The sequence below is a fragment of the Plodia interpunctella genome, chromosome 19 (genome assembly GCF_027563975.2).
Source record: "Plodia interpunctella isolate USDA-ARS_2022_Savannah chromosome 19, ilPloInte3.2, whole genome shotgun sequence".
In the NCBI taxonomy this organism is placed as follows: domain Eukaryota; kingdom Metazoa; phylum Arthropoda; class Insecta; order Lepidoptera; family Pyralidae; genus Plodia; species Plodia interpunctella.
In genome coordinates, this window is record NC_071312.1 from 2,144,151 (window position 1) to 2,170,754 (window position 26,604).

The 26,604-nt window shown below is 37.1% G+C and overlaps 2 protein-coding genes across 4 annotated transcripts; one reads left to right on the top strand and one right to left on the bottom strand.

Annotated features, from left to right (window-relative positions):
• Positions 1-155: 155 nt before the first annotated feature.
• LOC128678457 (FHF complex subunit HOOK interacting protein 2A-like) lies at positions 156-12,823 on the bottom strand. Of its 2 annotated transcripts, XM_053760030.2 has the most exons (14): positions 12,648-12,823; positions 12,379-12,519; positions 11,710-11,931; positions 11,034-11,435; positions 9,304-9,494; positions 8,687-8,792; positions 8,253-8,415; positions 7,904-8,025; positions 7,332-7,486; positions 6,024-6,137; positions 2,628-2,718; positions 1,749-2,311; positions 1,067-1,180; positions 156-255 (listed from the first exon to the last, which is right to left on the bottom strand). In XM_053760030.2, the coding sequence occupies exons 1-13, from the start codon at positions 12,690-12,692 to the stop codon at positions 1,069-1,071; spliced, it is 2,427 nt and encodes an 808-aa protein (XP_053616005.1). In that variant the 5' UTR covers positions 12,693-12,823; the 3' UTR covers positions 156-255; positions 1,067-1,068. The 2 variants fall into 2 exon arrangements, with proteins under 2 accessions (XP_053616005.1, XP_053616004.1); XM_053760029.2 differs by lacking the exon at positions 156-255 and having other exon boundaries at positions 939-1,180.
• A 275-nt stretch (positions 12,824-13,098) lies between these two features.
• On the top strand, positions 13,099-25,327 carry sip1 (septin interacting protein 1). 2 transcript variants are annotated; one of them, XM_053759700.2, is made up of 12 exons: positions 13,099-13,310; positions 13,653-13,796; positions 14,184-14,389; positions 14,807-14,926; positions 15,879-16,048; positions 17,435-17,618; positions 18,042-18,245; positions 18,595-18,812; positions 19,614-19,810; positions 21,541-21,768; positions 24,481-24,644; positions 24,920-25,327. In XM_053759700.2, exons 1-12 carry the CDS (start codon positions 13,205-13,207, stop codon positions 25,316-25,318), a joined length of 2,340 nt encoding a protein of 779 aa, XP_053615675.1. In that variant the 5' UTR covers positions 13,099-13,204; the 3' UTR covers positions 25,319-25,327. The 2 variants fall into 2 exon arrangements, with proteins under 2 accessions (XP_053615675.1, XP_053615676.1); XM_053759701.1 differs by having other exon boundaries at positions 13,100-13,310; positions 21,541-21,759.
• Positions 25,328-26,604: the final 1,277 nt, after the last annotated feature.

Genomic DNA, 26,604 nt, shown 5'->3' on the forward strand with positions numbered 1-26,604 from the left:
TGAAATAGGTCACTTTTACAGACACTGCTGTAACATTTATTATAATAATGAAACTTGTATTTTCGAGTATCCATTAATATGTATATTTATGAATCAGAGGTTTAACTATAATTTTTTTTCATTAAAAAAATATCTATTCTACATGTAATGTATCTAATTTTTATTTTGCCAAATATACAGTGATTTTGTATTAACACGAAAATCAGACTATAGAACCAAGCGTAGTAAAAGGCACACCTTTGGTAAAAACACGTTCTGAAAAATAATATAAAAATTTAGTGCTAACACACTATATAGGCAAGACTTGGAGAAAAATTTTGTTATTACTGAATATAATTATTTTTTTATTATTTTATATTGAGAGACTATAAAATGTTCTATATTCTATATCCAACTTTAGATATTGGATTAATATTTAGGCGAATAGGCACATAGCTTAGTTTATCTAGAAGAGAATGATGGGTTATATACCCAGTAGGGTCACGGATAGCCCATGCGATGAATGTAAATGTTTATGCTTCAAATAAATGCTTTCTATTCCAAAATTACAACGTTCGCCCAGCGTGTAGAACAGATATATCTGTGAAACGCCATATATTGGAAATACAGGGTGTTTTCTTAAAACCTACCAAATTTTCACAATATGCCATATAGATTCCATTATAGCCAAATGGAATCTAATGCTTACTACACACTATCGACAGATGCCGGCGTGAATGCACGAATATTCTGTAGTTTGTATATACCACACTAGATGTTGCCCGAAGTTGGTTTCGCTCCCGTGGAAATTTTGAGATAAAATATAGCCTATAGCAACCTTGGATGTACCTTTCTAATGGTGAAATTATTAATGAAATCGGTTCGGTAGTTTCGTAGATTAGCCGCCTCAAACATCCAAACTCACAAACGCTTATAACTTTATAATAATACATAGTATAGATTTAAAGCAAAATAAAGGAATTTGTTTTTTTTTTTTTTTGCTATTTTGAATAGTTAAACTTGCTATGGAAAATTAAATAGTGTTTACAATAACACATTGTACATACAGCATTATACATTAACATACATTTATCTATTCATAACAACGTTGTGTTGGTGTTTGACGAAGGCTATGGCCGCCAGCTCCTTGCAGAATTCTTCGAGGACAATCAGGCTTTCCACTAACTGGTTGTGTTCGCCCCTGAAAAAACGGATTTTAATATGTAACAATTTTGTTTTTTCTATTGTGTACAATCTGCCAGGAAAGTATAGAAAACGGTTTTTAACGAACTATATTTTTCGCCATTGCAACACTGAATGGTCAAGATTGGTTGATAAGCACCCAGTGTTGCCAGCAAATAGGAGACAGCGCCCACATTTATCTTCACTTTCATGACAGACTGTGCGGTGTGACATAAAACGGGGTTTAAGTAAATAATATAAATAATTTTACATCAGATAATAGATACTGACTGCAAAACTCACATTGTCGTGATTATTCATAGATACGCCATTATGAAAAATGGTGGATTCTACTATATACCTGCTAAAGATATATAACGAACCACGACAATGTGATCGTCGCGATAGGGCTACGGATCGGTTGTGAAGCACACGGTGTTAACAAGTTAACATAACAAATTTCATATTGCAAAATAATTTTTTATATACTCGTATATGCGAAAATAATAATATAAAAAATTGTCGCTATGAGGCTACTGCAATATTATCGCATTGACTTTACCAAAATTATCGAGAAAAGTCGTTACCTTTCATCGTAGCTAGGGTCTTCACTCATGAGCTGCAACCTCGTGTTCTCTATAACCTTCTTATAATTCCGTATTCTAGGAATCTCCATCGTCAGTCTCCTAGCTAAATCCTGCATCGTTTTGAACAGCGTCTGCGTCTTTTTCGCAGTTGGCAACATCGGGTTCAACAAATATTCGTGGAGATTCGAATGCGGCATGAGTGCCAACTTTGAAATAATGGCCGTCAAGAGAAGATTAACCTGATAAGGCTGACTGGGCATATTGCTAAGTAATTTGAACAACATTTTCATAAAAGGCCCTTCGTCGAACTCGTCTTCTGAATTTGAATTTATAGAATAATGTTTATCTTTTTTAATGACCAACTTTTGTGAAAATTGGCTGTCAATAGAATAGTGTGTGTCGGGGCTAGTGTTGGGACTGTCGGCTTTTGCCGATTCGAACGCTTCATCGAGATGTATGTCGGCTTCTGGGCGGCTATCGTAGCTGTGTGTGGAGCTGGCCGTGTTGTCGGTCCAGTTCTGGTCGGTCGGCCAGTTGAATGTGGCTGTTGTGTCCAGCCAGTACTGTAATATATTTTTTTATTCGGCAATTTTGTTTTTTTTCGTAAAGCAAAAACATAAAATAGTACGTAGCATTAGCGTGACTTACTTTGGAATGAAATTTTATGACGTTACAATCAGGATTTTTAAAAAATGTTTTTGAAACCAAACTTTAAAATTTCGAATTGACTAATATATATTATATTTTTGGAGTTTTAGAAAGAATCTAAGGGGATTTCTGGCACAAACCGTCCAGAAATCTCCTGCCACGTAAATCCCCCTTTGGTCTTCCAAAGATTTTCATGGGATTTCTGGAACGATCTAAAAGGGGCTATCGTACCTGGTAGTGTCTATGCGCGTCGTGTATGTAGTGCTCGTAGTCAGAGCCCACCGGATCCGAGAGGATCGCGCGCGGCAGCAGGAGCAGGAAACTGGGACAAATGAAACGAACGTCATCTTACTATAACCCTTTAATTGCACTCTCGATATGTTACTGTATATGTTACAATTTGTAAGTTTTTGTTTACGGCTAGCTTGAGAGGTCGGCTGTTCAATTTTTAATTACAAGGTCTTAGTAGGTAACAAAAAAGAAAATCTACCTATATTAACCCTGTTATTCTTTAAATTATTCGCTAAATTATGTTTTGACACGTTCTGTCGATATCAAATAATGTAAAGTGCAATAGTTACAAAACATACTTTAGCTTAAAGTGTATTTTAACTTGTTTTTTATGAATATTGGTGTTAATGTATTGATATGTTTTTTTAATACTACCAAGCAGGTAAACAGGCATGCGGCGAACCTGATGGCAAGTGGTCACCACAGCCTATGGACGCCTGCAATACCAGTTGAGAAAAGTTACTTTTTGATTTTGAACAGCCGATGTACTCACGCACACAGCATGTTGCACAATATTATATAACATCTGTCGTCCCTTTCCTTTAACAAAAATTACATAAGTGTGACAGAGACAATAAGTGTTATGAAATATTTTGTAACATGCTGTGTTAGCATCATTATGCACGAACAATAAATGGATATTCAGAATTTTGCGTTTGCAATTTCTTTTACTGTTCGTATATAATAAAAAATAAATATATACGTGGAAATATTGGACGTTGGGTTTGAAACAATAATAATTTGCAGTCAATATGAGAAGTAAACAATTAAAATTTTGTTTTCATATGCTATGAATCTCATATCAACAAAAATACATTTTTTTATAAATGTATTTTCGTTGATAATGCATTATATAAAATATGAAGTTTACGTACTATGAAGTTTATAACATTGTGATAAATATAATTTTTTTAAATATAAGATCTAGTGACATGACATCACAGTTTTAATTTCCACATCCATACATTTCCACATCAATCGTATAAAATCACAGATCCTTGAATTAATCTCTTTAATCATTAAAAATGGCGAGGAACAAATATTTCAAATAAATAAAATGAGAAAACAAAAATTAGCACATTGACTGCGGCCGCGGAGGAGTACAAAATAAAGGGCGCTATGTCCTCTTAACTGGCAACACTGATGTTTATCAACCAATCTTGACCTTGATATTTGGTATTGCAATGATTTAAAATTTAATTCGTTAAAAATCCTCCTTCAACTATCTATAGACAACGATGACAATGCAGATTTTAATTTTGTAGATTTTTAACAGTCAACGTGCTAGCCTGAGTTGTGATACAAGTCTTTTGTCACTTTGATTTTTTATAAGGAAGACATTTTGTCATCTCTAAAACCAGTCATTTCCATGCTACTGGTTTGGAAATACCGAATTGAGTCTTCTACTTTAGATTCTACCGTAACGACATGTCTTCATCAAAATCGTGAACCGATTTTGATTTTGCATTGCATTTCTTTTTTTTTTTGGCAAAAAGTAAAACTTAGTTTAAAATCAAACTATCAATATAAAGTTTAAAATCATAACGGACGTAAGTAAAACTAATCTAAAATATAATATATACCTTACAAAAATGAGCAAAAAATGTCAACGATATCCATATTTGTAATACTCATTTGCGAGTGCTTGTGAGTGTATAAATATAAATAAATTATTACAATTTGTCACATTTTATATAATACTTGAAAATGGCAATAGTTCAAAAAATATAAATGTAAACTTTAAATTTTGTAACAAAAATATATATAATTTACACAAATCGAAATGGCACGTGTAAACCAAAATGGCGGAAATAAATACTTTATTTTATCAAAATACTGGCAACTTAATAACATTTCCTCATTTATCTCTTCAATCATATCAATAGTGTGCTATTGCTAACACTGGTGTCAGATTTTATTGAAATCGCCTATAGGCGTTTGACACGACTGGACATCCGTTCAATATAATGTCTATTATAAAATCAATTACATCACTTCTATATTGAGGAGGTATTCCGCTAAATAATATTATTGTTATCTCACTCATAATATTAAGTGAAATGAAAGAGATAGCATTAATATTTGAAAAATAAGCCGGTCTCGTCAAATCATAACCTAAAACGAAGCAAAAATATTCTTCGCATGATTTATAACATAATGATATTATAGTCACACTCTACCATATTTATGATTATATCTAGTGTGTTATTGCAAACACTGGTGTCAGATTTTATCCCAATCGCCTATAAAGGCATCTGGCATGACTTTTACTGCCTACCGCCAACTAGTGGCGTAGTAAAATACTTATATGATAGAAGGAAAGCAGTTAATACGCATTATGGCGTATTTTATCCATTGTCGGTGGTTTGTGATTCCTCAGCAATTATTTCTTCAATGCGAGTTTTGAGCTCCATTAGTCGGCTAAAATGTTATTAAATTTGTTATTTGATTGCATTGATATATTGCATTTATTATGTAATAGTTAATTTTATAAGTATGGTTAGTGCAAGATATTTAGATAGTGGTATGCAAGATATTTTTCTATAATGTTGAAAAATTATGTATATCTACATGTTAACTCCGTCTCTCGTACTTTTTACATATTTTGTGTGATGCACGGTAAAATTTGACGTTTATTGTAACCGGCGCGTCGCTGACGTTTAGACAAAATGCCGCACTTTGCGTTTTTCTGCGCACGTTAAAGTTAACGTCAAAGTTGACGGTGCAACCCACCCTCAGTGTAATAATATTTAAATAAATAAAGCGCCAACATTTTCAATTCACTTGAACAAAGATTTATTACTTATTTTAGTCCAAGTATTAACTAAAGCTGGTAGCGACAGCTTTATATTCAGTCATACGAAATCAAGATATTAGCCGACTTATAATACAAATACAGTATCACGTATTCATCGTCTTACGGGGTAGACAGAGCCAAGAGTTGTAAAACTCGAATACCTTTATGGATATTATGGATTAAATAGTGCCAGGTTTCTTGTGGTAATTCTGACAGAAATTACTAAGAGATGACTGGAGCAGGTCTATGTTTCGATTAATTAGTTGTAGGGGAAATTACGAACTATCTTGGAGATATTACGAAAATAAACAAAAATGGCGCGATTAAACACTTGAACTTGATGCTACTGCCGTATCCTTGACACGAACGCCTCGCGCCCACAATGCGGCCAGCACAATCAAGATGGCGGCTAGGTTAATGTTGCGAACAAGGAAATATCGCTCAGATTAGCAGATTTTTTTTAAATTTCGGAATATACCCATTTTCGGGTACATTACCCCAATGCCAATGTTTAGCCCTTGATTGGCTTTTGCGCCTACCTGTTGACAAGCATGTGGAGGTCGGCGGAAGCCCACGGCTGGTCGCGGAGCCCCGCGAGCGCCGCGATCTGCTCCGCCACGCGGTCCTCGTGCTGCAGCTGCTGCAGCGCCTCTCTAAGGGGGAGCGATAGCCATATTCATGTTATAAACATTTGTAATTCTATTGGTATCCATATTCATATTACAAACATTTGTCGTTTTGTTTGTAATGGATATTATATAGTCTGTATCATAAATTGATTTAAATATTATAAAGATTTGTCGCAGTGGTAAAGTCTCTGAACTGAGAGGTCCCAGGTTCGATCCCCGGTCGGGTCATGATAGAAAATGACCTTTTTCTGATTGGCCCGGGTCTTGGATGTTTATCTATATATGTATTTGTTATAAAATATAGTATCGTTGAGTTAGTATCCAATAACACAAGTCTCGAACTTACTTTGGGGCTAGCTCAATCTGTGTGATTTGTCCTAATATAATAAAAACATTTGTCCGCGCTGGGAATCGAACCCAGGACCTCCAGATAGCGGGCGGGCGTAGGGACCACAACGCCATGAAGATCGTCAATTAAAATAATATAAAAATTTTGTAATGGATAAGCTCATAAAGTACTAGGCTGATTTTGATGAAATTTGGCACAGAGATAGGCGAAACCTTCAGGAGTGACATAGGCTACTTTTCATTACGGGTTTACCCGAGGAAAGCCGGGGCGACTAATAAAGGGGCCGGGGGCTAGTAATCAATAATCCTTTTGTTATTGACAGACAGACACTACAGCAAAGACAACAGTGATTCTTTTTTTTTTTTTAATTGGCCCTTCTTTTTTTGCTAAAATATCATATTCTGATCTAACCGAAATATTTCTATGTTTCCTGTTAAATGACAATTGTGATATTGTTATAAGATTTTATTTTAAATCATGTAATATATAAATATGTGGTATACATGTATAGTTGTATATAAATAAAAACGTTGTCTTTATCTTTGACATGTACCGACAGAAGCGAAGCGAAACAATTCATTTTGTTAATCTTTCGGGCATATTTAAAATATGTTTTACTAGCTGCGCCCCAGGGCTTCGCTTTCGTGGGAATTTCAGGATAAGAAGTACCTTATATGTTATTGTAGATTATATTCTACCCGTGTACCAATTTCATAACAATCCGTCCAGTAGATTTTGCGTGAAAGAGTAACAAAGATATACACACATACATCCACACATTATATACATTAGTAGGATGTACACAACAATTCAATGCAATATATATAGGTTTGGAAATAAATAAATATCAATATTAAATTCTGACTTACTTATTCCTCTCTCTTTCTCTCCACAAGCTAACATCGTTCAGTCTGTCTCTCTCGTCGTCATCCTGTATGGTCTGAGGCGAGTAGTACCCGCGGGAACACACGCGGGAGAGAACTAATCTGTGTATGCTGTGTTCCGTGCCTTTCTCTATGATTGTCTGTGGAAAAATATAAATAAATAAATGGACAACACTCAACGGGCCACACTAAGCAGTAGTCTGTGTCGCGGGTCCGATGGACACAAAAACATAAAATTATTACAACTAAAATATAACTTTAAAAAAAAATATGTCTATATATTATAGACAAAGTCCCAGGATGGACGGACAGGTCCCACAGAAAACCGCCAGGATGTCATGGGATTGGGTGAAATGAGCCACTTTTTGGATACCTGAATGCCGGAGAGGTAGAGGCAGACGAAGGAGGAAATGACGGGATGATATCAACAAATTTATAAAATTATGGTCAGACTTTGGAAAAATAACGGGGAGACCTTTTCCCAGCAGTGGGACATGTCATGACATTTTAAGGTTAAAAAAATTGAAATAAAATATTTGCATTTTATATATCCTAACCTCAAAGAACCTTAGTGTTTCTAGCGTGATGTCGTGATGTTCCGTGAGGCAGTTGTTGATAAGCGTGTGGAGGAGAGGCCACTCCGACATCTCTCCCTCTCCCACCAGCCAGTTTGAGAACTCTGTCGATAGATAAAACCCAAATACTATTACTTTTAAACGCGAAAGTGATGCGCTGCTACTGTACTGTCTCGTGTTGCTTGGATATTACATAGAGTTAAGATGTGTAGAATCGCAAATTAGATTTTTTTTTAATTTGAAAAGAAAACTACGACACACGAAACGTCGTAGAATAAAAGTTGCTTGTTTCGATATACCAAAGTAGTCTTAGGAGATTTTGTCGTCTCACCATTTATTAAATCCGGCGAATCGATGACCTTCAAGCACTTGGCCAGTACGGCGGCGACCAGAGCCGCGTGGTGTAAATCCCTCAGACCTGTTTCCGCGCACGACTCCAGGAAATTCTGACGGAATATTCTGGAGAGGTGGGACGCTATCGACGGGTGGCACTCCTGGAACAAGTATAAAGACTTAAAAGATCGTCTTACAGTTTTACAACCATCGATTTACGTTAAATAATTAATAATCAATCACGGGTGTGGCCATATTTTAGTATCGAGGGTAGGAGATTGGAGGGGGGGGGGGGTCCCCTTATAATAATAAGAGAAGGGAGTCCTTTTTCCAGCAGTGAGATAGTATATAAAAATTACCTTAGCATGGTAAAACTTTGAACTTCCGCAAGACAAAAATATCGGAGAGTCTATAGCCTATACACCTATATACCTTCATGAGGGTGTCGCAGTAGTCGAGCCACGAGAAGAAGCTGGTCATCTCCCGGTGCCCGTGGAACTTGTTCAGGTGTTTGTCTCCGAAGTCGTGAACCACGTATCTGCAATCAAAATCGTCCTTATCCTTACATATTATAAAACATAGTCCTCTACCGCGTCTCTGTCTGTTTATTCGCGATAAGCTCAAAAACGGCTGCACGGATTTTCATGCGGTTTTCACCAGTGGATACAGTGATTCCTGAGGAAGGTTTAGGGATATAATTTTATGTTTTTACCCGAGTGAAGCCGTGACGGGTCGCTAGTAAAGAAATAAAAATATTTATTGCCATATTTTTAAACCATCGACCAGGCAAATAGGTACCCACCAGGTAAGCGGTCACCACAGCATTACAAATCACGAAGTTTCGGCGCGTGGTTCCGCCCTAGAAAAGAACCACCCCATGTCCTCGAGTGGATATCGTGCGAGGACAGCAGATATACAACCAAAGAGTGTTAGCAAAATAATGTTATTATGAGTTAAGTTTCGAGGTTTAAAAGTAAGAAAACGGATCCTGGGCTTCGACGCCCAACAGCTGTGGAAGTAACAAGGAAACAAGGCACTAGATCACTCACCTGGTGATGTTAAGATGGCCGACATCGCCCGGGTCAGAATTGGCGGGAATACACTTGTATTTCTGCGCCAATTTCTCCACGATGGCTTCACAAACAGGGCTGCAGGAAGTGACTAGGTTAGCGATATCGTCCGAGGGTAGTGAGGACACTATCATGATGCCTTCGCATGACCGGAGTACCACTTGGTTGTCCTGGAAGATACATTAAAATTTTAATTTCATTTTACGTGCCTATACCACTAAAAAGGCGACAGTTTGTGTTTACTTCTTCACGCACAATCGGTTAGGCTATTATGAAATTTGGTAGTGATATATATATATATATATATATATATATATATATATATATATATATATATATATATATATCATATGGTAGTGAGATATATATATATATCTTATATCTTGGATTAACACATAGGATACTTTTATATTATTACGCTATTCCCATAGGTCTGATAGTCAGTGGAGCTTTGCAAAGTAGATGGCGCTACCGTGCATAAAAAAATAAGTTTCTTTTTATTATACAGTATAAAGAAAATTCGCCTTCCGCGTCTTTTCTTCTTTTAAACCACTAAACGGATATTGTTATACAGTCAATCAAGAAAATTGATTTTTGACGAACTACATTTTTTGCCATTGCAACACCAAAGACAATAGACAACATTGGTTGATAAACACAATGTTGCCAGCCAATCGGAATTAAAATAAACTGATGCGAATGCATGAACATTACTTAGTTTATACGACAGCTATTATTTATTGTAATGAAGTGAAGTACCAGCAATTCATCCCGAATCAGTTAAAAGTTCTGCGACAATGTATAGCCAGCAAGATCATACTTATTACATTTTTACACCATTACATTTTTATCACTTTCTATTATTCTGTACGAAGATATTCAATGAAGCAGTAGAGCATAAAATATGATTCTGTTATTACATTGGAAAATAATTAAAATTTTGTAGTTGAAGCGTGAGTAGTACAATAAATAATTGCGATGATTGCGTAAACGTGTTTATATTAAACGTGTTTATATTTAATATCAATTAAAATATTTGATGTCTTTCATGTAACATAAATAGAACATTAATTGAAATTATAGTAATACAAGCTGTGGCCCGGGGTTTCACTCCTGTGGTAATTTCGGGATAAAAAGTGTAACCCTATATGTTCCAGGTCATATTCAACTTATGTATTAAATTTCATAACTATTGATCCAGTAATTTTGCGCGAAGAGTGATAAACATAAATACCAAACTTCGCATTTATTATGTTGGTTGGTGAGGTCAGGCCACGTTTCGGTAAACAAGTTCTTTCTTATGATGCGCGTGACTCGGTCAGATTTGTGTACTGTGTGTAACAAGGAAGAAGACTTGATACATGTCTTGCTGGAATGTGGTCGATATTCTGCCCTACGCGATAGAATAGATTTTTAGCCACAGTGCCAGTGTGTAATGGATTGCTGAACATAGCATTGAGCAGTACATTATCACAGGTGGCTAAATTCATTTATATCTTGTGGACAAGCATTATGAAAGCTAGATAAATTTATATTAGACATCCCCCATGAGGCTGACATAGTCACACATAGTGACTCAAGCCTTGTCAAAAAAAATATCGGTAGGATTAACTAAGCCTTCGGGCTCTCCTTGTGAGAATTTTTGGGATAAAAAGTACCTTATTCTCTAGGTTATATACAATATAACAAACAATATTATATTTACTTACGGCACTATTTAAATAAGAAAGCAGTAGATCTATCAACAGGAACTTATCATTATCTTCGTAAACAGTCTTGTGGCTTTTACAAGATGCATCGTCGGAACTGTTTGAACCATTATCATGACTGTTAGTTCTCACTATAGACACACTCTTGAGCGGATTCGGTGGCAACTCCACTTCGAACAGGGGATTCTTTTTTGGTGTTTGCACTTTGGTTTTGATTGGTATTAGCTTTTGAATATCTTCCGGTATACTAAGTAATGTAGATTTGTCTTCGACAAATGGTGTTGTGAATATGTTGGCTAGTCCGGGCTCTTTGCGGACTAAGCCGCAGAGTGTAAGGAGCAATTCCACTTCTTCTTTCTCCGTCGGTGATGCTGGGTTTTCGTTACATTGTATTAGCATTCTCTGAAAAAAAATTGCAAGTTTGTAGTGAAAGGAACATCCTACTTTTTTCATTTAGCACATAGGTCCAAAGTCAATTGAAGAGAGGTTTTAAACTATGTAATGGCAGTTAGTATAATGGTATTGCCAAATTCAGACAGATGCCGATTGAAGGCTTTTATTTCCCACAATGAAAAATCAGCAATCAATGCCATATATGCCAATATTTGGCATACTCTTTGCCAATTAGCATAATGGCATCTTAATTTGCTAGAATAAATGAAAGATATAGATTTACCTGAAGAGGCCTATAAACATGAGCGCTATTCAGACATGGATGCCTGGTCCTCCTCAAAAGCGCTGTCCCTGTAGTGAGAGCTAGAGCTCTGGCGCCCGGAGGCCTATCAGCCGCCGCTAGGGCTGTCAATACGTCCAGCACACATATTGAGCGTTGGATGATCGACTCGAGACAGGGACCAACTGTGCCCCCTTGTTGTTCCTTCTCTTCTTCCACAATTAACTGGAAATGTAAAAAATAATATTTTGGTTAGTATTTAATTAGAGATGATGAATTCATCAGGTTATTTTCCGTTTATTTATTTATTTAAATAACAAACAAGACAGATATTACAGATCAATAAGTGATACCATAATAAATACTATGATAAGAATTTGTTGAACAAATATAAATGTTGAATGAATGCAAGATAATAAGGCCAATGCCACCTTGCTCTTAATTAAAACAATTGCATATCAAATCAAACCTAAAGAGGACATTCATGGAGTTCAATCTACAATCACAAGATTAGATCCAGCATAAATTAAAAACTACTACAATCTGTAAGATACTGTATATTGACAAATAGGCAGGAAAAATACATGTTTGTTGTTAGATAAAAAATTAAGATCTGAGACAAATGTGTCTCAGATCTTAGTGTGAGTAGGAAACTAATTCAGGGTAACTTACTTGTAACATGTGATGTAGATGATGGGGTATCCGGGAGTCTTCAACATGTATCTTACTGTTATCATCATAGTTTTGGTAGAAATTCAATATCATCTTCCAATGGTACTCAAAATCCTCCAGCCGCGTAGCCGGCGGGGCCAACTAGAAAATCCGTATACAAGGTCAAATGTAAACAGCACATTTTTTTATATGAATGTGTCCGAAATTGTATAACTAAATATAAAGTTACAATGTTAATGGTATGCAGGTTTACATATATATTTACTCACAACGTCAGCAGCAGTCTGCAAAACATCGGAAAATCTACTCAACATTTTACTTAGTCAATCCATTTAGGTTTAGGAACACGGTTGAAGTCCATAAATCTAGAAATGGAAATTTTAGCCTACAAAATCATTTCATAGTGCATTAATTATTCCATGACATACATTCAAAATAATTTGGAGTAAACAGTTATTTATTAGAATGGAAAAATGGTAAAATGGAAAATTAGTAAACTTCTGACTTTCTGAGTCTGACTGAATGTTATCAATCAATCAGAATAAAATGTCATCGCAATTCGCATCTCTAACAATCGCATGCATTTCAATTCAATCAATTTATCGATTATATTATAAGATTACATTGATGCTCTGCCAATCCTTCCCATGATAAATCGTAAAAAATCGGTGAAAGACAGCCCTAAAGAAAAAAAAAAACAAACTGTTAACCTCAAATAAAATCGAATGAAATGTCATAACAAAAATAAGAAACTAGGTATACAGTGCATTGCAGGATTTTCAGAGTTGCTTACAAATTCAACTTAATTTGAAAATATAACTTAAAAATGTCTGATGATGAAGTGATACGATTTGAAATCACTGACTATGATTTGGACAATGAATTCAATCCAAACAGAAACCGGCGAGCAAAGAAAGAGCAGCAAATTTACGGTATGTTTATTGCAATGAAACAATAAACAAGACTTAGAATCAATTAGAAGAAGTTAGAATGTAGATACTTTTACCTAAACCATTTTTTTACAAGGCTTTATATAATTTGGTTTAGCTAGACAATTATTAACCAAGTATTTGTAGTAAAAAAATAGGTCTGTAAGGAGTTCAGGACATTGCTTCTGCTTAACCAAGAAAAAGGTTCTCCTTTTGAAGACATAAGAAGACGTTCTCGTCTTCTCATATGATAAATAGTTTCAGACAACTGTGGATATAAATTTTCACATTTGCTTATAGGCAAGGCAAAAAACCAATTTCAAAATGTTCAATAATAATTTTCAGGTGTATGGGCTAAGGATAGTGATGAAGATGACAACGAAGACAATATCAGGCAAAGAACTCGGAAACCAAAAGACTTCTCAGCGCCCATTGGCTTCGTGGCTGGTGGGGTTCAACAGGCAGGCAAGAAGAAAGAAGAAAAGAAAGGTAGGTAGTTCATTTATATTTACTTGAATTATCCATATTTTTTCCACTCATCCTTATGTGTTCCTGATTGCTATTATCTCATTGGATCTTGACAAAGACTGATAATATAAGTATAAATCTTGTTAGTCAACAAATGGCTCAGGATGGGACACAAATTACAGGTTATAAAAAATCTTGTTAGTAAAAACTACATTACATGTTCACTTCAAGTTAGGTGATACCTATCTGGGAGCAGCCAAATCAAAGCAAACATGTAGATATTACCAAATTTTTTTAAGTTACTTCAAGTCAAGTGATAATGAACCACCATTTATTTCATTGTTATCTTTCTTACTTTGTGTCTTTGTAGCACTTTTCCTAAATTAATTAATCACCTTGTTTTTCTAGAAATACAATCATCTGAAGCTTCCACATCCCGTCCGAAGTTTGCACCAGACAGTTCCGACGAAGATGAGAAGCCAAGTAATCCCGCTGAGAGTGAGACGGCAGGCATTAGAAGAGCAGGACAGGGCATGAGACCAGTTAACTTTGGAGGGAATATGGGGAACTGGGAGAAACACACCAAGGGTATTGGAGCCAAGTTGTTGTTACAGGTAATTTATCTTCTGCTCATATTGATATCCTGATTGTTTATTGTACTTTAATCACTACATAGTATAAAACATAGTCGCCTGCGCGTCTGTTTACTGTTTGTTTCTAATAGCCTAAAAACAAAACTATTAACCAGCTCTGTAAATGTCCTTGTTAAGCCATAATAGTTTTGTTTTTTAAATCTATTTTTGTTGATGCTTCTGTTGCTTGGTGCACACAGTCATTAAAACAACACCATCAAAATTTGTGTTGCATAGTTTTAAAGATCTAAGCATACATTGGGAAAGAGAGCGCGAAGTGTCATTATCTTATACTATGTAATGATAATTAAGTCCCTGTCGTGCTGTCAGCATGAACGCGTATGACTTAACAGATCTTGTCTGTAGAGATATGGCTTCATCTTCAACTGTTCCTTTCAGATGGGTTACCAACCAGGTAAAGGTCTGGGCAAAGACCTGCAGGGAATATCGGCGCCAGTAGAAGCGACCCTCAGGAAGGGGAGAGGAGCTATTGGTGCTTACGGGCCGGAAAAATCTGCAGTAAGTTGGCTTCATTAAACATATTCCAATTCCTTTATTCGACAGATAAATAAATATATTAGGACAAATCACAGAGATTGAGCTAGCCCCAAAGTAAGTTCGAGACTTGTGTTATGGGATACTAACTTAACGATACTATATTTTATTACACATAGATAAACATCCAAGACCCGGGCTAATCAGAAAAAGATCAGTTTCCATCATGACCCGACCGGGGATAGAACCCGGGATGTCTCGGTTCAGAGGCAAGCACAGATGATATACTATCATGTATGTACTGTAACGCAGCTACGCTTTGTTTGGAATCTCTTTAGATGTATTTCGCCTGCGCTGGCACATTTGGAACAACTGTCATAAATTTTGAAATTCTAAATCCGCTCGAACACTTTGACGCGTAAACATTACGATCAAGCTAGCGAGGTAAGAGGGTGACCGTGATAAATTTATAAACATTAAATTAAATAATAAGAACAGACCCAATAAGGGTCTTACCTTAAGTTTTATAATAAACTTACTTTACTACCTGTGCCTATTTACTATCCAACCCACGATAAAATCAAACCACGATCACTTATTAACGTCAAAAATTTTCATTTGAATCAAACTCACTCGGCGTGTGTTCGATTACCGGTTGAGCCATGAATTTTTTCATCTCATTATTGTTTACAAATCAACTTGGGGCAAAAATACATTTTTTGTATGTATGTTTGTAACGCGATAACTTTCGAAATGTTGGTCTGATTTTGATGAAATTTAAAAGGTATGTAGGATCTGTCAATAGAATTTTCAAGTTCGTGAGGCATAAACATTGGTTAAGTAGTTTTTGAAATATTTACAATTTTGTAAAAATTTATTGTGTTCGCGAGGTCAAGTTCGCGGCGAACAACTAGTTTAAATTAAGTTTAACTAAAGCATGTACGACATGAAATATAACAATATATTTTTTTTGCAGCAAAAGGCAAAGAGAGAGGAAGAGAAGCGCCTGAAAGAGAAAGAGGATCAAGAGAAGAGTGCAACAGAGAAATCTTACAACTGGAAGAAGTCGCACAAAGGACGGTACTTCTATAGGGATGCTGCTGACGTCATTCAAGAAGGGAAACCCTCGATGCATACTGTTGTCACGTAAGATTGTCATTTTTATGGTTCCGTACCTCCATCATCAACAGTTATTAAAACATTTCCACTGCTGGGGCACTGATTTTCCTTACGGATGGATAATGAGTTTGGGCCATGACCCAAAACGCGGCCCATACGTGCCTTCCGAAGTATGGAGAAGTTAAAGATAATTCTGGTCACCCGTCTAATGACCGACCACACGCCTGTGTGGTCGGTTGCGTGCGATTACGAGCGTGCTAACCGCTGTGCCTTTCGATCGCAGGCGGACAGTCATAACCACTGCCGCTTCAGCTATCCACTAGTGGATATAAATATAAATGCTTCGGTCAAAATGCTTCGATGTACGATCTCGATACATAAATATATTAAAAATAAATAAATGAGGACAAATCACACAGATTGAGCCAGACCCAAAGCAAGTTCGGGACTTGTGTTATGGGATACTAACTCAACAACACTATATTCTATAACAAATACATATGTAGATAAACATCCAAGTCCCGGGTCAATCGGAAAAAGATCATTTTCCATCATGACCCGACCGGGGATCGAACCCGGGACCTCTCGGTTCAGAGGCAAGCACTTTACCACTGCGCCACCGAGGTCGTCATACATGATCGATGAATTTACAAATATTTTTTTCATTTATTGTGGCACAAACAGTTATATAAAAGAAGTCGGATATTACATGAATTAACATTTCAAACGTAACACGCTTAAGAATTTTGATTCGAAATGAAATTATTTGGAAAAAAAAGCAATTTAGTTAGAGTACCTACTGCTCTCTAATGAAAATACTGTACATCGGCGTGAGACGTAAAGATATGAATCAATTTAGCCGAACCGGCATGGTCTCGATAGCTCAGTGGTCAGGGGCACTGTCCCGGCTCGATTCTATATTTTTTTCATCTCATTATTATTCTCAAAAATAAATTAAAGCGAAAGTAGATTGCTTCTACGCTACTATGCGGAAGCGGTGTGCATCCCTGGTGCGCAGGGTGCGGGCCAGCACCAACAGCATCCAGAGTATGGTGGCCAGCAGACTGGACTGTGTATACATCGGTCTCTGTTGCGCAGTCTCACATGGAACTGGGCAGTAGTGACTGATGGATGTTTTGTGTTTTTTTTTTTGTATTTGTATTTACTAACAATAGGTTATGGTTTCATTGTTACTAACAAAAAGAAATCGACTTATGGTCTGAATAAAGAAATTTTTATTATTATTATGTATCTCCTTTTATAAATTCACGGCACTAAGTCCGGTCCTTTGAGAGGCTTGCGTGGGGATATGCATCCAACACGTAGAGGCCCTTTGGAGAGTTTTGATGTTGTGTAGGTCTTATTATTATAATATTAAAAAGCATGCGTGACACGTAAGCAATGATATTGTAGCAATGAGTTGTCCCGCGTGCCGGTGATCGACATGACGGGCAAAGAGCGGCGCGTGCTGAGCGGCTACCACGCGCTGCGCGCCGCCGCGCCGCGCTTCGAGCACGAGCCGCGGCGTCGGCTGCGGCACTTCGCTGCTACTGCGCTTGCGCACAACCTGCAGCTCATGGTCGACTGCTGCGAACAGGTTGCATACCTTACATATTCACTGCTTTTTTTTTTATTTCAGCCAAATGAGATACTTTCTACTTCTGTTATATTTTCTGTTTCTTTCCACACATAATGTTCCCTTTCTTAATCTCAAAAACTAAAATGTATGTGGAGCTTGTGTGACGTCTTGATTTTGAGATTATTAAACGAGCAATGTGGCTTCACCGTTGCATAAATAGTTGCATCACTCTCCACTTCCGTGAAGATAGTTGGAGAAAAGTGACCTCAGTCCAATACTCTGTTTTAAAATGAATGAAGGACAAGTACAAACATACTTGTACATTTATAACTGAGCGTATTCCTGGTTTCATTCTCAGCCATTGAGCGTCGCAGCTCACGGTCCGCGTTCTTTCCCTTTCGTCTACCCTTGCACATTTATAATAATAAATTTGAATTCCAGGACATAATTCAAAACGCTCGAGAGTTAAAAACAGCAGAAGACGAGATTGTAGTCCTGGAGAGGGACTTAGAAGAGTGCAACATGAAGTTGAAAGAGCACGATGTAGTCATAGACAAAATGCAGGAGATATTGCGGAGAGTGGAGGCTTTGGACAAACCTGATGTTTCTTTGGAAGATGCTTATGAGGTGTTGGCAGAGTTGAAGGTAAATTGAACTTTATTTTGTAGGTCATATGGTGCAGTTTTGAGTTCAAGTTGTATAGTAATATACTATACACAATGCATGAGATGTTGCGAAAAATGGAGGCTTTGTCAAGCCTGGTATATTTTTTTGTAGATGCTTATGTGGTGTTAAATGGAAAATGGGCTTTATTTTAAAGGGCACAGGGTACTATATCGAGTAAACGCAGTACATATTGTAAAAAGTGAAGGAGTGAAACCTAATACATCCTTAAAAGACGCTTTTAAGGTGTTGTCAGAATTGAAACTAAATGACTTTTATTTTACAAGAACATAGGGTTCATTATTGAATGAGATTATTAATATAATTTTAGGAAAGCTTCCCCCTGGAGTACGAAACTTTCGGCCTCGGCACAATCGCGGGCACCATCGTCAGTCCGCTGCTCAGCGCGCTGTTGGCGCCCTGGGACCCGCTCACGGCGCCCGACGAGCCAGTGCAAGTGTTTAGCAAATGGCGCAAGTTGCTCACCGACGAAGCGTATAACAGCTTGCTGTGGCAACATTATGTCCCACATTTGAACACTGCTGCCGAGTTAGTAGCTTTGTTTATTTTTCTACTAATCAACTTGGGGCAAAAATACGTTTTTAGGGTTCCGTACCACAAAAGGAAAAACGCAACCCTTATAGGAGCACTTCGTTGTCCGTCTGTCTGTCAAGATCCTTTTTCTCAGGAACGCGTAAAGGTACCAAGTTGAAATTTATACCAAACACCCAGGTCTACGGTTTCATCCATATGGGAAAAAAATCAAACTTATACGTTAACGCGATCAGAAAATATGTCAATTTTACAAAGGAATCAAAACCTACAGGGTACTTCCCGACGACCTAGAATCATGAAATTTGGAATAAAGTAAGGGCATACTATGCCGATATAGGAAAAAATCCAAAAATCGGTAATTTATACTTACATCAAAGAAAAAATGGTTATATTTGTAATTAGTTTCGAACAAAATTAGTGCACACGCCCGCGAACGTACGGACGCGACGTTTGTACGTTACAATTATTTAGTAATACATTATAATTTTGTTATTATTACATACAAAAAATGTATTTTTGCCCCAAGTTTCGATGCCCCAAGATTATTGACAAATTGTCAATAATATAGATAATAAAGGACCCGCAGAGCGGGCGCAGAAATTGAAGGGGACTTGTCCATAATTACGTAATATTCATGCCATTTCTATCAGTAAACCAATTACTTTTCTATCGATTATTAGTTACTTTTACATATTTTTCTTGTTTCTTAGTGTCACCATTTAACAGTTTACACGAAATTTACCCAATCGTTCATGAAATATATCGACGTGAATTAAATAAATAATTTGTCTTTAGATCGTGGAATCCCCGCGACCCAACGCCTATGTTACGGGCGTTAACGTGTTGGTCAGACGTGTGTCCCCCGTGGATCGTGAGCAACTGGTGCGCCCGCTGCGTGACCCCCCGCCTGCTGGCCGGCGTGCGGGCCTGGGACCCCACGGGGGACACTCTGCCGCTGCACACGTGGGTCTTACCCTGGCACCCTCATAATGGTAAGAGAAATAATACAACTATGCTTCTTGTAGTCGAATGTAACATAACTACTTTCGACGATTAATATAATTGATATTGCATTCTCCATCTAATACCTTCGCAGGCGCACGAATGCTGCAGTTAAAATTCTTTGTTTGTTATAAAACATTTTATAAAACAAAGTCGTCTGCCGCGTCTGTCTGTTCGCGATAAACTCAAAAACTACTGTACGTGTGATTTTCGTGCGGTTTTCACCAATAGATATTGTGGTTTCTGAGAAAGGTTTGGGTGAATAATTTATTATGCTTTTACCTGAGCGAAGCCGGAAAGGGCAGCTAGTGAATTTTAAAAGTGTCTGCGGTCATATTAATTATTATATTATCAATCAGATGTTATCGTGTTGAATACATGACATTTTATCTACGTTATTTATTCTATCATGTGATCTAACTAATTCTGTATACGTGTAATATGATCGCATCTGCGGATATCAATTAATCTATACTTCTATACTATAATTATAAAGAGGTAAGCGTTTGTGAGTTTGTATGTTTGAGGCGGGTAATCTCCGAAACTACCGAACCGATTTCAAAAATTCTTTCACCATTAGAAAGGTACATTATCCAAGATTGCTATAGGCTATATTTTATCTCAAAATATCCACGGGAGCGAAGCCCCGGGCAACATCTAGTATACTATAATTATGATTTGTGTAAAGTATGTACATACTAAATTGTACTATATACTTTTGAAATAGTAGTTTATTTTAGAATCTATCTGATTTCCACATGGTCATGGTTGCGTTTTGGGCTGTGACGCCTTGTAGCCCGTGGTTAGCCTCAAAAATAGGTTAAATAGGTTTGTTTTCTGTCATACACATGACATAAATAGTTTCGTCATAATATAAAGTCTCATAATTGGTTTTTATGTAATCTTCATGTCTTCGATTGCTGACTATCTATAATATCATGTAAAATAATATAAAGTTCGGTTAGAACGACTCTCGAAAAGGTTTTAAAAAGAAGTATTGAAGGAAAATATCCAACGTGAGGAAACCTGCACACTGGTTCACAGTTTAAGTTCACTAGTGTGTATGCGACTACTTGCCACGAGTGTCATGCGTGACATAGTCGTAACAAGACATGTCAGATGCCTTTAGGCGACTTGAATAAAATCTGACACAAGCAATAGCAATTAACGACCTCCGTGGCCTAATGGTCATCAAGCCGGACTCTTACACTGGAGGTCCCGGGTTCGAGCCCCGGTCAGGTCAACATGGAAAATGATCTTTCTCAGATTGATCTCAATCTTGGTTGTTTATATAGATAATATATAATAATGCATATGTCTATAACATATACATTATATAATATAGTATCGTCGTCACACAAAGTCGATTTTCATTGATAAATTCTGGCAATTCTTTTTTATTTATTTATTTTTTGCCTATGACCCTGCGTCATTGCATGCGAGACCGAGAGAACACGATAAACTATGAATTGGAATAATTGGAGTTTCAAACTGCGTCCATAAATTCATTGATATTTTAGGATAAACGCAAACCTCAATAACTTTGGTGATAAACGATAATATTAAAATTTGATTACTCATTTTAATATTAAGCCTTTAATTTTTTTGGCATAATTAAAAATGTATGGTGTATATATTTATTTATTAACACAAGAATAAAGATATAGGAGATTTGAATAATTTTGAAACGTATTGCTCCAACCATTCCCTATTGCATCAGGGGAGTCCCTCGCCCGTTCCGTGTACCCCGCCATCCGCAGCCGGCTGGCGTCGGCGCTGGCGGCGTGGCACCCCGCCGACGGCTCCGCTCGGCCGCTGCTGGCCGCCTGGCGCGGCGCCTGGGGCTCCGCCCTCACGGCGCTGCTGCACCAGCACATTGTGCCCAAGCTGGAGCACTGCCTGCAGATGGCGCCTTTGGAGCTCGTCGGCAGGGAAAATGGTGAGTTTTGTATGTATTTTTAATTAATCCTACTAATACTAATGTTATAAATGCGAAAGTTTGTGAGGATGTATGTGTGTTTGTTTTTACTCTTTCACGCGTAATTGACTGGAGGGATTGTTGTGGAATTTGGTACACGGGTAGAATGTAACCTGGATTAACACATAGGGTACTTTTGACCCCGAAATTTCCGCGGAAGCGAAGCCCTGGGGCGCAGCTAGTTTTGTTTAATATAAGACTTTGAATACATGACTTTTGATAAAGCAATACTTATTCTGTAATTTATGCATGCAGATTGTTTCATTTGTTTCACAATATTTTTAATTGTTATTTATTTTTGTATGCCTTGTTTCAGTGTCATTTATTGTCAGTATTATTCATACTAATATTGTCAAGACTAAAGTCACGTCTGTTTCGCTTTGCGGCTAAAAAGTTGAGCCGACTTTTATGAAATTTTGAATAGATTTAGTTAATAACCCGAGACCAAACTCAAGCTACTGCGGAGTTGCAGGCAACAGTCTATTATGTTTCTCGAATTTTATTTATAGAATCACGTTTGTATCTCTTACGGGTTAGACAGAGCGAAGAGTTGCGAAACTCGAAAGCGGAAGCTTATTTATAGAATTGAGATTAAACGCATTACATTGTTAGCCTATGAGATCTGTCATTCAATCTCCAATTTATAGCCTTTTCCCTTGATTGACTTTCACATTCTGCGCGGAAGGAGAAGCTAGGCTCTGTTTTTATTTTGCTCCTAGAGCTGCATGGAAGGAATGTTATTTTTTTGGGATTAATTTTCTACACTGTGATATGATATGACTTGGATAAAACGATAATAGAGATTATAACTGATTGTAAACAACATTTTGAACTTAGTACTGAATTAATTGATTTTATTTGATGATACAATTACAGATAAAGAATGCTTAATTAAAAGTAGTGTTAAGTGACATATTTAAAATTTACTCGAAACCAACTAGGCATGCCAAAGACCGTGCGAATGGCGACGAAAACGCTGGGTTCCGACGCTCCGTGGCCGAGGAAGAAATCGGGAACACGCTCTGATGAGAGTGAGAGAGAGAGAGAGAGAGACTGCATGAAAATTACTATTGTTAATGTACCATGTTCATACTTACTAATATCACAGCACAGATTAATGATTTTCATGCAATTGTTTTTTTTAGGTGGTAGCCGAATTGACATTAGGTTTTTATGAGTAGTTTATTAACAGTGATTGAAGTTTATTCCATATTGAATTTATAAATGAGAATGGAACCGAAAATTTTGAAATTGTTTATGAGAAAAGTTGATTATCTATATAAGAATTTCACTAATATTATAAAGTGAAAGTTCGTGTGTATGTGTGTATGTCGTGATACCGAAATTCCGAAGAAACCTTCAGGAGCAACATAGTATGGTTTTGCCTGAGCGCAGATGGGACAGGCCTCTGGTGGATGAATGAGGAAGATGGACCATGCCATACCAACCATCCAACATTATTGTATTGAATATTTTTACTGTACTCTGGGTGAATTCACAAGGGTGACTATTATGTCATTTGTTATAATAGTGGTAAAGTTCTTGCCACTGAACCCAGAGGTCCCGGTGCGGTCATGATCTTTTTTGATTGGCCCGGGTCTTGGATGTTTAGCTATATATGTATTGTATATTTGACAACCTCGGTGGCGTAGTGGTAAAGTTCTTGCCACTGAGCCGAGAGGTCCCGGGTTCTATCCCCGGTCGGGTCATGATCATTTTTGATTGGCCCGGGTCTTTAGCTGGATATGTATTTGTTATAAAATATAGTATCGTTGAGTTAATATCCCATAATACAAGTCTCGAACTTACTTTGGGGCTAGCTCAATCTGTGTGATTTGTCCCAATATATTTATAGTTGTTCTTCACGCTCAAATATTCATTTTTATGAAATTTAGTATTGAGTTCACTGATACCATAGGGTACCTACTTTTTATTCTGACTTTACGCGATTCCTGTACGATTGGTCAAAAAGTCTGATAGTCAATGGCGATTTATGAAGTAGATGGCGCTACTATTCATTAAAATGTGACTATATTTTTTTAAAATCATTACGCGGGTAACACCACACAGTTACAGCGAGTAGTTTTCAGTCTTGTTTGTCATTCTTTCACGTCAAAACGGAAAATTAGATGGAGGCGATTTTTGATGCGGAGATAGACGTTCGTTACAGTAACAGAAGTAGACGGATTGGGGAAAAAAAATACAATTTGAGAAAACAGACCAAATATTTAAAATAGACCGAACGGGAAGGTAGACCGATCGTTCCGGAGCATACAGCAACAAAAAGAAAAAAAATAGATTTTTTTTTAGCGGAGGGGTAAACTCCACAGCTGGGCATATACCCCTCCGCTAAAATGAAATGAATTAATGCTAAAATGAAAATAGTTAATTAAAAATGAACTAAATGGAGAGTCCGTCCTCTCCATTCCCGCAGTACATAATGTCTTACTTTTAATAGATGACAAAATGTGGCGTCCAAATCAAAAAGGACCTTACAGCGCCCGGCGCTTACGCCATTATTGTCGTTGTTTTGTATTCGAACAACGGCAATATAGACCTAAGTGCCGCCACCATAAGGTCCCTTTTTATTTGGACGGCCACATATGTTTGTCTAGAATGATGCTTTTACTCTTTTCTATGTGTTTCTGTTGATGCTAATATACTTTTTATCTATATACCCAGCGGCGTGGCTATGGTGCGTTGACTGGCTGGAGCTGCTTGGCGCTCCTACTGTGGCAGCCATTGCGTCCAGGGCGTTGTTGCCGAGATGGCTGGCAGCGTTGGCGGCATGGCTCAACACAAATCCGACTCACGCCACTGTGCTCAACTCGTACACTGACTTCAAAGTGAGAAAGTTTTAATATTGCATATTTTTTTTATCCATACTTCCATACTAATATGCGATAGTCTGTTTATCTCACTGTTACGCTTTCACGGCTAAACCGCTGGACCGACTTTGATGAAAATAAATATGCATGTAGTTGAAGATCCCCGTTCAAACGTAGGCTAAATTTTTATTTCATAAATCAACCCTCTAAGAAAACTACAGTTTTATTTTTCTACGGTATAGATATCTCTCATTGAAACTACATGTAATATGTAAGTATGTTTCCTTCCACAGAAAATGTTCCCCGAGGAAGTATTGAAGGAGCCAGCGGTTCGCGACGCGTTTAGGAAAGCCCTGGACATGATGAACAGGAGCACTGACATCGAGACTGTGGAGCCCCCCCCTCCGCCCCGCTTCACCGTCACAGACACAAAGGAAACGTCTAGAATCGCCGACGTGTTATCTTCGACTACCCAACAAAAAAGTTTTTCCGAGTTATTAGAATCTAGATGTATAGAAAAGGGGATAACTTTTGTACCTATAGCCGGGAAGACAAGGGAAGGTCGGCCGTTGTATAAGATAGGGGATTTGCAGTGTTACGTTATAAGAAATGTTATTATGTATTCCAATGATGGCGGACGGACTTTTGGACCGGTCAGTATGGAGCGACTGCTTAATATGGTTGAAGAATGAAATAAATACGTGTAGATTTTATTTGGAGGTTTTATTTTAGACATAATTGTCTTTCAATCTATATTTTTCTTCGCAGCGATAAAAGTTTATATAAGTATGAGGTGTGTTTACAATTTCCTGTTTAATTTTCATTATTTATTTATTATATTTATTAAAGTAATAATAAAAAATAAACGAATAAATTATAAATTCAGCTACAAAATGCCATATTACATGTTGAAAATAAAATAAAATTCAAAACAAAATAAATAAAATAAAATTCAAAATTCTAGTAATAATAATAAACTTTCATCCAATGTACAGTCAACAGTAAATTAATCAACCGCGGCCTTTTTTTCATCGAGTATGTTTTTTCTAACTCTGGTGTCAGATTTTATTCAAGTTGCCTAGAGGCATCTGACATGACTCTTACGACTACTTGCCAACACCTAGACGCATACACGTGAACTTCAAACTGTCCACCAGTGTGCAGGTTTCCTCACAACGTTTTCCTTCACCGGAAGCAAGTGGTAGTCAATGAAAACTGCTATATATGTGTTAGATTAGTATACAAACTCATGTGACAGGAGTGAGATTCGAACCTGGGACCTTTTTTTTTCCTATTTACCGCCTGCGGAGCTGGGGAAACTCATCATGGGCACCTGGGAAGGGAACCCCAGGTAGTGCCGGACTCCTACCGGCTAAAACCCCATCTACCACAGACGGCGAGTGCATGTACCGTCTAACATTATTAGAGCCTTTATTTACGTCTTTTATTTGCTTGTGTATATAATTTAATTTTAATTGGTCAATACAATATGTGCTGAACATGTATAAAATCTTTTGTTGCCTTTCCCTATATTGGGTTTGTCTAATGTACTAGTTATCACACTTGTTTTGTTATAGTTATATTTGTACTGCATCTCGTCCTACTGTTTACATTACATTTCGATCACAGGCGGTACTTAACGTATCTTGAGATGCGGTTGACTGTACCTAAATTCTAGTTGGTGGACTAAGCTGATACGGCATCTTTCAGTTTTCTATAAAAATGGTTTTGTAATAAAATCCTGAAATATTCACGGTATCCAAGTTTTACCTTTGTAGTTACAACCTCCCTAAATATAAATAACTAATAAAATAAGCCTTATACCCCTAAATATAATAAACTAAATAACGAAAATACACAATATACTCTCCCTTGCCTCCCTTGCACCCTATTGAACCTATATTACTGTCATTCTCACGTAAGTACGTAACTACATACCTACATGTGCAGATGAAACCTGACACTATTACATAGACCT